General features: G+C 53.2%; 5 protein-coding genes across 5 annotated transcripts; 1 reads left to right on the forward strand and 4 right to left on the reverse strand.

The window, feature by feature from the left end:
* Window positions 1-2,307: 2,307 nt before the first annotated feature.
* BDW74DRAFT_186889 (N(6)-L-threonylcarbamoyladenine synthase family protein) lies at window positions 2,308-4,195 on the forward strand (the record flags this gene model as incomplete). The annotated part of the gene is made up of 3 exons (XM_073731343.1): window positions 2,308-2,513; window positions 2,573-3,992; window positions 4,115-4,195. The coding sequence occupies exons 1-3, from the start codon at window positions 2,386-2,388 to the stop codon at window positions 4,193-4,195; spliced, it is 1,629 nt and encodes a 542-aa protein (XP_073581086.1). The 5' UTR covers window positions 2,308-2,385.
* Window positions 4,196-4,425: 230 nt separating this feature from the next.
* On the reverse strand, window positions 4,426-4,800 carry BDW74DRAFT_180865 (uncharacterized protein; the record flags this gene model as incomplete). The annotated part of the gene is made up of 1 exon (XM_073729856.1): window positions 4,426-4,800. One exon carries the CDS (start codon window positions 4,798-4,800, stop codon window positions 4,426-4,428), a length of 375 nt encoding a protein of 124 aa, XP_073581087.1.
* A 1,886-nt stretch (window positions 4,801-6,686) lies between these two features.
* On the reverse strand, window positions 6,687-8,499 carry BDW74DRAFT_63097 (uncharacterized protein). The gene has a single exon (XM_073733330.1). The coding sequence runs from the start codon at window positions 8,229-8,231 to the stop codon at window positions 7,062-7,064; it is 1,170 nt and encodes a 389-aa protein (XP_073581088.1). The 5' UTR covers window positions 8,232-8,499; the 3' UTR covers window positions 6,687-7,061.
* On the reverse strand, window positions 8,341-9,140 carry BDW74DRAFT_180867 (uncharacterized protein; the record flags this gene model as incomplete). The annotated part of the gene is made up of 2 exons (XM_073729857.1): window positions 8,341-8,582; window positions 8,642-9,140. The coding sequence occupies 2 exons, from the start codon at window positions 9,138-9,140 to the stop codon at window positions 8,341-8,343; spliced, it is 741 nt and encodes a 246-aa protein (XP_073581089.1).
* Window positions 9,141-9,763: 623 nt separating this feature from the next.
* Window positions 9,764-12,296, reverse strand: BDW74DRAFT_158397 (uncharacterized protein). Its single transcript, XM_073725307.1, has 2 exons — window positions 10,918-12,296; window positions 9,764-10,854 (listed from the first exon to the last, which is right to left on the reverse strand). The coding sequence occupies exons 1-2, from the start codon at window positions 12,165-12,167 to the stop codon at window positions 9,984-9,986; spliced, it is 2,121 nt and encodes a 706-aa protein (XP_073581090.1). The 5' UTR covers window positions 12,168-12,296; the 3' UTR covers window positions 9,764-9,983.
* Window positions 12,297-12,598: the final 302 nt, after the last annotated feature.

Here is a 12,598-nt window from a genome sequence, read left to right on the forward strand (position 1 = left end):
TCCATGGGATAGCAGCCGTAATCTTTTCTCGGAGCTCGGTGGGAAAAGAGCTGCGCTCGCACTCGGCATTCGGTCGCATCGGAAGTCTCAGCTTGCTGTCTAGTTTTCCCGCGCTGGACATGCAATCCATCCATATCTGCATTGCCTGAAGCTGAGGAGTGATTATATGGAGAACATCCAACAGTATGATGCCCTTTGATCATTGGTGCTGAGTTTGGGCTATAGCAGCGGCTGAAATGGATTGCCGAGGGACCAGTCGGGCGCTGTGTAGGATTCACTGCGCCGTATTAGCGCTGGGTAGAGTGGCACCTCCTAGTCTGATACCCTGCCTTTGACGACCTAGCAAAGTATGTTTCCTCCGATGTTCTCTAATTGGTCTTCTTCAAGCCACCGAATCCTTATGCTGATGGACTAACTTGGTTAGATTAGTGGTTGCCTGCCCAGGCTCCTGGTCTAAATAGGTCGACTGGGGTAGGGACCTGGGCGCAGTCAATGGCGGGTGGCCCTTCCCATGTCCCTTAATCTCCTCTTCTTCCACCTTCATCATTGGCTTCTCCCGTTCATCGTACTCTGATACCACCCCTCTCCTCTTAATCACCCTACGAAGTTGACTTCATTTCATCACCCTGCAATGTTCGAAACGGCTGTCGACCGGTTGACCGAGGGTTCCATGGAGGCAATCGCCCATGTGCAACGCCTTTATGACTCGGGCGCCCCCATTCTCACCAAAGGCCGCATTCGAGAAGCGTACCAGAATCTCCAGGCAAACAGCCAGCCCGGTCAGGAAGTCCTTATGAGAGCGCTAGATGGAAACCTTGACAAGTTCAGGGTGCATCCACCCTTTATGAATAATGACAGTCGGTGTACGTTGACCACCATACCCTGACTATTCATGATTTAAGCCTCCGCTGACAGGCTAAACAAGGTAGCACGACAGACCTCTTTTATATGACCATGCAGATGTCCCTCCACCCGCGCAAATCTCGAGGCAAATCGGTCTATACGAATATCGCTATCGCGCAATCCTTTGGCACGGGCAACGGGCTCGGCGAGCAAGAAGTCGAAGCAGCATTTGAAAGCGCGCTGGAGACATGTAGAATTTCGCCTTCGTGGGAACAGCTCAAGTCAACCCTTGCGAAGTGCCAAGTACCTCTCGTAAAGAAGATCGTCGCGTTTGCTCTCGGGTCAATGCATGGAGTTCCCGAGAGAGAAGTCTTGGACAATCGCGCGGCATTCCAGCATGCTCTTCTTTTCAAGCTTCGAGATCTCCTTCTAGACGCCGAACCATCAATTGACGGAGAAGAAGAATTCAAATGCTACGCTCAAGACCCCGCATACAGCGACGCCGACGCCGCCGTCCTCGCCCGCCGCGGTGTAACCGTCATCCCAGACCCAGAGGGCTTCCTAGAGGCAGACGAGGAGACGGCCGTAATCTCTATCGGGCCCAATGTCCCCGTGAAGCAAATCTTGGTCGAGCTGGCGAAGCCGGCGCGTCTAGCTGGAGTGTCGATGTCGGTGGCGTGGACTAGTAAGAACCATCCTCGTAGAACAAGTTCATTGGGTTTCTAGGAAAATAGGTGCTGCTCTGACGAAGATGTAAGGGTGATGGGAGAATCCATTGCGTACTGCATGTGTATCGGTGGGATTACCATATTCAGGAGTAGGTAGATGTACCTGGTACATATAGCTATAGCACCCTCGCAGGTTTACCCAGTACTAATATTGGTGGGAACTCTGTTTCCAACCTGCGGTTCATCTGGTGCTTGTCTACTTGTACCAGGTCAGCGGCAATCTCCAGCTTCCAAACCGCCCACATCCTCTGCTCTTCAAACGACCCTCATCCCGGAGATGCATTCGGACCGTAATGATCCTGACTAAGTCCTCTTTCCTGAACTTTATAAGCTCTAGCTTGCTTTCACCTCGTGAAAACGTCAATCTCGATGCACTCTTGATGCAAACATACGCATATCTGCCTGTTTAAAACGCAAGCTTTCTTACCAACTTTTGGATGGCTACGTTACTCTCGCTTCCTGTCGGTCAACGTTACCCAGGTACGTCCGGTACATTGAAGCCCGCCTTACTGCGACTAATGTAGTGAAGTCGCCGGATATCCCTCCACATGTGTCTGGGGTAGTCGCATCGTGATCTACTAGGTTCTAAAGCTACCCAGGCTGTCTATTTTTCGATGTCAACTCGATTGCAGGTGCTGATTACACTTCTCTGACCTCGGGCCCCGGAAGCCTGATACCTGGATTGGACCTATCAATAGGGCTTAGGGCACAAATTTAGGGCAATGTGGTCCGTGCGTTCCGCAAATCTTCCCTTCCGTCCCGGACTCCTTTCCCATCCTTTGTCTTACCATCGCCATTCAACGCGTTTCTCTCAATGCTACATCTGCGGATACCATCCGCAACTGCGGCTGGCCGCAGGTTATTTCGCCGAAATGCTATCTTACCCTCAAATCTCCATCTCCACCGTCGGACCCTCTTAACTCTCGCGATCGAAACATCCTGGTACGTCGCCTCCGGACCTACCACTTCCACCACTAACACTGACATCTGCCTGTCTCTAGCGACGACACCTCCGTCGCAATAGTCCACAAAGACGACGACACTGGCTCCGCAAAAATTCACTTCCTCGAGAACATCACGCCTGACCTCACGGCGTACCAAGGCATCCACCCGATTCTCGCATTGCAATCGCACCAGCAGAACGTCGCGAAGCTGGTAAATAAGGCTCTGCATCATCTCCCACTGCCATCGCCATCACCCTCGACCGAACAAAAACACACAACCGATCTACCGAAGATAATACCTCTATCGAACGGCGAGCTGCGCATAAAGCCAGACTTCATATCCGTGACCCGCGGGCCGGGAATGCGGGCGAATTTATTCGCGGGACTGGATACGGCGAAAGGACTTGCTGTTGCATGGCAGGTTCCGTTTGTTGGCGTGCACCATATGCAGGCGCATTTGTTGACGCCGAGGCTTGCTTCTGCTCTGAATCGCGACACGTCAACTTCTACCTCCTCCGACTCCGCAACCACGCCCACAAGCTCAAACATAAGCAGCGAGAATAAAGGAAAAGCTAAAGAAGCAACCCCCGCCTTCCCCTTCCTCTCCCTCCTCGCCTCAGGCGGGCACACCCTTCTCGTAACCTCAACCAGCCTAACAAACCACAAAATCCTCGCAAGCACAACAGACATAGCCCTCGGCGAGGCTCTCGACAAAGCCGCACGCGAGATCCTCCCCTCGTCTTTACTCTCAAGCTCAAAAAACACCATGTACGGCAAACTCCTCGAAGAATTCGCGTTCCCAAACGGGCCATCCGACTACGCCGACTACACGGCGCCCAAATCACGGGGTGAGGAGATTGCAATCTCAAAGGTCCGCTCGGGGTACGGGTGGAGTCTCACGACGCCGTTCGCGCAGACCCGCGAGCTGGCGTTTAGCTTTGCGTTCCTGGCGACGGCGGTGAAACACATTTTGACAAGGGCAAGCGGGAACGCGAATATCAAATCCGGGGCGCGGACGACGGAGCTCTCTGATGAGGAGAGACGGTTTCTCGCGCGCGAAGTCATGCGCGTTACATTTGAGCACGTTGCATCCCGCACGATCATCGCGCTGGAATCGCTGTGCGAGACCGCGCCTCTGTTCCCGGGTAACCCGTCGGATAAGAGACGCGTTCCATTGAGGGAAACGGTGCCGGTGAAGACGCTTGTTGTTAGTGGTGGGGTTGCGGCGAATCGGTTTCTTATGAGTGTTTTGAGAGGGTGGCTTGATGGACGGGGGTTTGGGGGTGTGAGGGTTGTGGCGCCCCCGGTGGCTCTGTGTACGGATAATGCGGCGATGGTGGGGTGGGCGGGGATTGAGATGTTTCAGGCGGGGTGGAGGAGTCAGTTTACTGCGAGGGCTGTGAGGAGGTGGGGGCTTGAGGAAAGGGATAGCAATGGGAAGGAGGGGGATGGGGATGGTGCGAGTAACGGGGAGGGGGTTGAGGAGGGAGCTGGGATTTTGGGGGTGGGTGGGTGGGAGAGGGTTGATCACAGGTAGTTGTCCGTGGAGATGGGAAGGGGATGTACGATGAATAATGTATTATACCAACTGTACTATAGATGGAAGATGTATATAAGACCAATGTCGAGACTCTACTTCGGTCTACTCAGGCACACTACAAGACGAAGGCACGGTCATAAATAAAGTGGATTATCATTCATACCAGTAGCACACCATACCATGCCATACCAGATTCAGGGCATCAGTCATATCATAAGTCGTCAGGGTAACAAAATACGCCGCTCAGTCAAAACACATTGCACCTATCCTTTCCTTCCGATGGGCCAAACCAAAACCAGATCAAATCGAACCTTCCTTATCCTCTATTGTCTTTGAATCATTACACCGAACCATCCCAAGGTTGTCGAGTCTAATCCCCTCTAACAACCCACCTCCTCTCCTCCCGACTCAACTTCCGATAATTCCCATAATACTCCTCCTTATTCTCAATTGGCGTGACACAGTGGACCGTCGGGCTCCCCTGGAACTGGATCTTCTTCCCGGCAGCCACACCCGTTGTCCCCGATGATTTCTTGAGGATACTCTTGGCGGAGCACGAGTTGACGTAGTTTGGGACTTGCAGTGTCGAGAAGCGCTTGGAGGGGGCGGGACTTGGAGGCAATGGACTTCGCGGACCGGGGGAGTGGACTTGTTGCAGCGGACCGGGGGACTTGATGGAGAGGGAGAGGGAGGGGCGCTGGGTGGCGGCGATGGAGACGGAGAGCTTGGGCTTGGGGCGGTACATTTTGGCTTTTGAAGTGATTTTGTGGTCTTGATGGTTGAGGTAGAGATAGAGCGTGAGGTGCGGTGAGTGAGGATGTATTAGCGGCGGCGACGATGAGATAGATATGATATAATAGACAACAAGACGAGGCAGACTCGATCAACGAAGTCCAAGCTGGCGTTTAAGGTAAGTTGGTAGAAAGTAACCGGCGTTTAAAGAAGGACGTTGTCTGGACCAGCCAAAGCAACCGCGCACAAAAATAGAAGAGAAGGATAGAAGGCGAAGCGAAGGTGTTTCAGGAAAAGAGACGGGTGCAGGGTCGGCGGCTATATACCTTCACCCAGCAGAGGGGGGAGAGGAGGAGAAGTTAGGGCTGGGAGGCGGGCAGCCAATCATGCCCTTGCCTCAATCTAAGCGCCCAGTCCATGCACGCTAGGGTGACCGTCACAGTGCAGACAGCCAATGGATTCCCTGCCCAGCCATTCCTGCTGGGGGTTTTGTTGGTCTGTGCTCCCCCAGCTGCAGTGGGATTTTCTTATCGAGGAGGCTAGGGAAGTCCCTCGTGGCGAGCGCCAATTATAGATGCCGTTGCCGCAGGGCGCTGTGAGGGAGGGCCGGCACTTGCAGCCGTCACTGTGATGGGATTTCGTCAGGATCGGGATTCGAGTGTCGATGCGGTGACGGTGTGATATGCTACTGAATGGATTGATCTGGGCCCGTCGCTTTTCCTCTCTGTCAGTTTGTGGAAGTTGGTTGGGTGGGCGAGGTGATCGATCACTGTCGATCGTGGATTCTTCACCTCCGACAGGGACCATCCCCGCTGTTGCTTCTCTGACTTAATTTCTTATGTCCCACATAACTGTGATGATGGTGTGCAATGTGATGTGATGTGATGGATGTTGCTGTGGTGACAGACAGTATCTAGCTGCAGATCCCACCTTATACTCTGTACTCCATCCTCCAACTGCCCGTGTAATGATCGGGCAGACAGCTGGACTTCAATTTTTGAGTAGTGACTGTGACTGGGATCAGGAATTCGAAACATTGAGTCTTGTAGGACATCGTTGCGGCAGTCTACACAATCCACACAGCATTTGCGCCGTAGGCACTGTCCAGAAATAAGTTTCTTCCCTAGGTATGGCCCAACCGACAAGCTCTCTCAACCTTAATAGTCAAGGAAAAGTCGTCCGCGTCGTCTGTGCTCTCTGCTCCGCAGATCCCAGGTTGAAGCGGGGTTGATGAACTGCCTAAAGTTCCACAAGGTTTCGATTGAATGTCCGGCTGGGGCAGTTTCCAGAACGTCCAGATGTCGACGGGCTGGGGTGAAGATCCTGAATTCCACAGGTGCAACCATCTCCTGAGTTCTATCCCATATGTTACCTGTACGCTCAATGTTTGGGGCTGGTTCTCTTGTCCGTGACGCACAAGGCTTAGATCGGATGTTCGAAGGTGAGTGGTCGATGAATTTGGTGTTCGTCGCAGAGAGGCGCGATCCTCTAGGTATTCAACGAGGAAGGAGCGACCTAGGGCCATCCATTGCACCTTCCTTGTGAACAGTATGCCTTCTGTGAAGAAGGAAGGTGCGACTATTGATAACCGATTAGGAAGGAGCGACTGGTGCCTGCCATGGGGAGGAAGGAGCGACCCTGCAAAGGTCGTCCACCGCACTTTCCTCAGCCAGTGTACGTACGGCAAATGAGGAAAGCGCGATCTTCTTCCAAGGGTGGTAGTCGATCAGGAAGGCGCGACAGCTGCCCGCCGTAAAGGGAAGGAGAACTCCCCCTGAGGTTAACCCATCGCACCTTCCTGGTTGATGAGTTTATTATCCGTGGGGTCGCAGAGAGAATCAAGTTTAGCAGCACACTCACAGGCAGAACGCCAGATCCAAGACCTTTCGAGGTTATTCCCACATCAAGATGAGACATCTTTCGCAGAAGAGCCGCAATTAGGCTGAAGATGCTGTGGTCCGGCGTTCCTGGCCATGCACAATACATAATCTAGGTAGTTTCAACTCAGTCCAGGCAGAGACAGAATGAGTCATCTTCCCCGTGGGTAGTATCTCTTCTTCACCATCCAGGTCAAGCATCCGTCTCCTAGATCTTGCGCGGCAGTTTTCATTAATTACTTCGCCTGCCCTTCTAATTACTCCGAAACCGCTCCGAAGACAACAGCTCCTGAAGCGGGGATCGGTATAGCGGTTGATGTTGACTTCGTTTTCCCCCATAGTTTCCGCAGCTTGCGGATTTTCGGTGTCGTGAGGCGCTGAAAGACCTCCTCACTTTCTAGCAAGTCAGCGACTCCCCGGAGTGCTCGCATACTGAGAACTGGCTGGATGAAAGATCCCAGGATCGCTCATCCGATATCTGGAGTAGTTGGGGCTCCAGCTCACCAGCAAGAACACTGCTTCGACGCTCAACTAAAGTCTTGAGGCAGTTTATTGTTGCGGCAAGATAATCCTGCCCTTGAGGCACCTTGCTGCATAGCTCATTTCGCGGTCTTGCCTCGTCTACAGCAGTAATCACGTCGCCGAGCCCTGCGCACACAAGCACGGCGTCGACTTCATTCGCGATGCTGATCCAAGACTTACTGGCAAGTCTGTTTATCTCAAGCTTCTTCATGCAGCTACCTCGCCCAGGCTGCGTGATGATATTGCCGAGCTCAAACCCGTAAAGGTGTTTGCCTTCGCTCGCTCTGATCACAGCTCGTGTCTTAAGCAGATTGATATTCAATCCGAGGAGAAGCTGCTTGAATCGGAGCGCATTTCCCCCGTCTCCAAGGATAGCCGTATTGCCAAACCACTTGAGTTGTTCCCGGAGTGCAGTTGCATCTGAATATGGCTCGACAAAGGGAATTTGACTCGAGGGACAACCGCGGCGCGAAGCATACGCCTGACTCATATGCAAGAGTAGGCTCAGCTTCGGAACAAGCCGACATCGCTGCTCGTTCGAGTCGTAGATGAGAACGACTTCCTCCGCCGTGTCCGCAAGTAGCTGTTCATAGACGGTTGTCGGGTCGAAGTAGACCCAATGCGAGCGGTACTTGAAATCTGCCTGTAGACTTAGATTTGCCTGGAGAGGCGCAGACGCTCCAGCTTGCACCATGGCCGTATATCCATCGAGTCTTAGTGATCTGCCCTCGTTGGCCCCTCCAGACCACCTGATAGATGCCGGCAGTCTCTTGGTTCCAAGATTGACTTGAGCATTGGTGGTCCAACCCAGAAAATATCGCATCTTTGTGAACTGCGCTGCGTTTTTTATTAGGAGACTAGTTCCGTAGTTCTGCAGGTACGGGTTGATTTGGCCTTTATCTCCAGTGAGAAGATGGAACTGGACTGAGTTCTCGTGAATAGCAGTAGGATATAGTACGGTTCGATATCCAAGAAAAACGATACTATCATCGACGGCTACCTGAAACTCTGCAGCCGCTAGCGACATCATGAGGTCAAACGGCATTTCGAGCCCCCTTTCAGAGTTTGGACGAGCTTCCAAGTTGGCAGGGACCAGTGTGTAGGACTTAAAAGCTTCTCCCAGCAGCTATACTTCGATCCAGTGGAGCTTATGCCTAAATGGCTGGAAATACTGAGCAATTTCCTTCCCTGGCCCTTGCTCTAAACTCAGGAGAGGAGGTCGAGAGTTTGAGACCATCTTGTCGCGCTAGGCGGACAGATTTGCAAAGCCAGTCCCAGGCCTCGACGAGGCCCATCGCCTTCTTTGCATCATCAAGAGAACGAAAGTGCAGCACGGCCACTGAATCGAAGAGCTTGATAGAAGTGCCCTCGATGTCAGAGACATCGAACTTGACCACTATTCTCGTATTAATTCTAGGAACTCAGTACCAGCCTGTAGATTGATGACATATTTACCTGGCTCAGGTTCCGTAGCAGCCTCTTCATTGTTCTTGATCAAGGCTGCTGTACCCGTATTGGCCGGCATACCAACGACAAATGGAAGCCCAAGAATTCCAAGTGTCGGTAATGGCAAAGCACTTAGCCCTGTAATGAGAGCAGCTTGGGACCCAGATGGTCGAGTTACAGAAGATGAGGCTATCTCTAGATGTCTGAGCGTCTCTTTCGTTAGCCTATCCAGCATATTAAGCATGAGTGGGGTTAAGGTCTCCCAACTTTTGACTAGGTACTCCCTGCATGTCGTCGCCATTATGTCGGCAGGTGCGACTGAATCCTGTAAAAGCACAACGTGCGATTTGGGGCTCCACACTTCCTTATTCGCTTTGTAGCTGGATCGGATGATTTCTGGGACCTCCCAATCGAATCTAAATTCGACGCCATCGGTGTATTCGTTCGAATATTCAGACAGTGGTTCTTCGAATGACTTGAATCGATTACTTCTACCGGCGTGCTGCATTTTTTTTTGGCTCTTTCGTTGAGGACTTCGTGGAGGTTGTGTCTTTCAGAGGTAATCTGTCTGTATCTATGCAGCTTCGTTAGCGAACCGCATTTATATGACAGCCATTTTCAGCTCTTACAGCTCGATTTTTGCGCCGATTATGACACTAGGGATTGTTTTCGGTATGGGCACGATGAATATCAACGAGCTTCGATGCGAACTGCGAGATCCAGCTCGCTGAGATAAAAGACCGGAGCGTCAGCATAATGAGGCTCCAGGAGGCGAGGAGGGCGGCTATGCATCGTGGCTGTGAAGACGCGGCATCCTGGCAGACCAATCGCATGTTGAACGGGGGCGTCAAGTGAGACGAGGCTGTCTGGAACACAAGCACGATTGGAGCGGGGCTCATGCAGATGCCGACAAAGGAGAAGAAAGAGGAGGGAGATGCCGGTTGGCAAGTTGGCAACATTGAATCTGCGAGCAGCCGGTGAAAGGAGGAAAGAGCATTTATGGCATGAATGGGAGAGGATTAAACCTGTCGCGTTAGCGCTTTTGCACGTATAAAGTTTCTGAGATAGTTATTCGGACCTTGCCTCATATGCCACCAGGAGGTGTCCTCTGTCGAGTATAGTTGAACAATGCCAGAGAGTCCTTTGAGTCACTGCTTTGTATAAATCAGCAGATTCCTAACGGTATATGTTCAAGTTCTCCTGTATCAATCAGGGTTCGCTCTATCCTCGTACGATGCTGTCGACAAAGAGGCCGGTGCATAGCCTGCCTTCTCAGCAGCTAACTTCCGCAATGTAATCATGATTATATGTGATACTATAGCCTTCTATCCCAAAAGCAATACACCCCACACTACCTGAGCTCGGGCCGAGCATGATACGAAACAAACATCTTCTTCGACTTCGACCTGGACCCCGAGCTCAACCTGTTCGGCCCGCCAAGCCCCAACATGCCAACGGGCTCGCTCTCCGGCATCTGATCCCCAATCCACCCCGGCAGTGCATCCAACTCCTTCACCCATGACGTCCGGTACACCATCCACAGCGGGACATGCCTCGCAATCGCGCCGCCAATGCGCAGAAGGGCAAACGAGTCGAGCCTTGGCGTCCATCGCGGACTCCACGCCGCGTAGCAGCCCAGTGCAAGGAGGGAGAGGACGTGGAGTCCTAGCAGTGCCGAAACAACAACGATACCGGCAAGGGATATAACAGGTTTCTGTCGCTCCTGGCCCATATCGAAGCTCACGCTGAACTCATCGAGGTAAAGGGAGATGTCAGGGTTCTGAGTACTGTGCTCCATCCACACCTTATGCGAGAGGTATGCGGCACCTGTGAAGGCATTCGCTAGGAGATAAGGGTCGCTATGGAAATCTCCCAGCCAGTCCGCAATGAGATCGCGCACGTTCCAGCCATTCTCGCCGCCATCACCGTTGTATATGCACTTGTGGCTGCTGTATCTGCCGAAGAAGTAGCCGAAGGGGATGAGATAGCGGCAGGCGTAGATGGCGGGGGTTCTGTATCCGTTATCGTAGTCGTAGTCTCGGAGAACGGTCGAGGCGTAGGCTTCTGGTTGGCGGGCATGAGTTTCGATGAAGGAGCCTTGGCCAAAGAGGGCCATCGCGATGATGAAGAGGGGGCCTTTGTTACGGACGTCCTGGAGGGCATTGGCAGCGGGGGTTATCTCAGTATCGCGGCGGGCTTTGTATGCGTCACTGGTGGGACTCCTGCGAAGAGCGTCAACGGGCTTCCTTCCAAGGGAATGCGCCAGTGAAGGAAGAGTTGCTTACTGGATGGTGCCTTGACTCTGACAGCGATCATTGCAGAGCTCGGTCGGATCCTTGTCCAGTAAGGACCCGGCAACACCACCATTCATATAGTTCGGCAGCTCGAAATACCCCGTCGTCGTGGTGAGCGTCACCCGAAAGAAGCCATGTTCAGGTGGGTTACGAATCCCTACAGTATAATTTACCAAATGGACGTCGAGATACAGGTCTTCGGTGAAAGTGTGCCGGTCGCGAGTAGCCCGCCACGGCGATTGCGTGACATCGGCAGGCATGCAGGCTCTCAAGCCCCAGGTTTGCATCATGTCGTCATCGGGCCTATACCGCGACGTGTTGGTGTACTCCGCAAAGAAGGCGTTCTGAATCTGGTCGCAGTTCTCGGGAAACTCGGCTTCAGTAATGACTTGATACTCCGCCGTGGAATTGATCCGAGGCAGAAACTGACGGAACAGACCCGTGTGGAAGCCGCTGGGCAGCTCGGCCAGGAAGGGATCAGGCAAGAGAGAAATATTGCCAAAGGTCGCACCTTGCCGCAGGCAGACATTCTCCGAGTACTTGTACGTGTGAAACGGGTCACAGGTAACGTTGGCGCCCGGCCAGAGCTGCGCGTGCTTCTCCGTCAATGTCGTAGCCTCGAGCGCAGCACGGGTCTTGACCGTAATGATATTGCTATCGGGGTCGTAGGATTCGTCCGGGACCCAGAACCGCGACGGGAGATCGATCAGCGACGATATTTCTTGGGCTTTAGTCGGCGTTGTTACGGCCTGCGAAGACAGGAAGATCGACTGTATGGGCGAGATGATCATGCCCAACAAGTTAACCAGGATTGCCAAGAGCAGGAACGAACTGTTGTAACGTTCCCACGCGTGGACGAGTCTCCCGTATGTTGCCCAGTCCAGCCAGCCTCGATCGGCCAGGCTCATAAGTTGTGGGATTGTGAGGCGCTTCTCGCGCTGCATGAAAATGACCGCGGCACTGGCGCAGATGGCGGAGGTCAAGGGTAAGGTGAGCACGCTCGCGATTGCTTGGATGACCCGAGCAGCATGATACCAGCGCTCGCTTTTTGCGTAGGCCGCCTGGTTCTCCCGAGGGTCGTAAGAGTTGTAATTGGAGCCATCCCCGGCGAGAGCGCCGTAGCGTTTCCCAGTAATGGGACGGTCGGTGAGAAGGCATATAATCACCCACGGCGCAAGGACGAGAGCAGCGTGGAACAGCGCGAGAAACAGGGCGTAAAAGGAGCGGGGATGGAGCTCCATCTTGGTCGGCTCTTTGGGCGGCTCATAGTCTGGGGGAGAATCATCGTGCAGACTCGGCGGCCGATCATGGTCTCTATCTGTGTCTGTTGAAGCATGTCTAAGCACAGGGCCAAGAGGGATGGAATCCGACATGGCGAGCCTCTGTAGTCGAAAATAAAAACAAGACCAGATCAGCGGGCATGAGGCTCCTATAAGGTCTCGGCAGGGGAAAGACCCTCGGCGCCCATGGGCGTGCACCCGTGATCCTGCGCGCACCATATGCCTCGGAGGGGTTTAGATCAGAATCTAGTTGAAGAACATGCGCCATAACAATTGGCTCACAATGGCCCAAGACCCTTGGTCTGCACGCCTACCATCTTGGCGCAATCTCCACTGTGCCCGATGGTAGCTGAGAGGCTGAGAGGCCGGAGATGCGAGATGCGAGATGCGAG

Source organism: Aspergillus multicolor (genome assembly GCF_047715735.1).
Source record: "Aspergillus multicolor strain CBS 133.54 unplaced genomic scaffold BDW74scaffold_24, whole genome shotgun sequence".
NCBI classification, from domain to species: Eukaryota; Fungi; Ascomycota; class Eurotiomycetes; order Eurotiales; family Aspergillaceae; genus Aspergillus; species Aspergillus multicolor.

What these genes read in the sequence shown, in the direction of transcription:
- BDW74DRAFT_63097 (XM_073733330.1), bottom strand. Translation starts at nt 8,231, where the DNA reads ATGCCGTTTGACCTCATGATGTCGCTAGCGGCTGCAGAGTTTCAGGTA.
- BDW74DRAFT_158397 (XM_073725307.1), bottom strand. Translation starts at nt 12,167, where the DNA reads ATGGAGCTCCATCCCCGCTCCTTTTACGCCCTGTTTCTCGCGCTGTTC. An exon ending in CAGAGTCAAGGCACCATCCA is followed by an intron (nt 10,855 to 10,917) that starts GTAAGCAACTCT and finishes CGCTCTTCGCAG; the next exon opens with GAGTCCCACCAGTGACGCAT.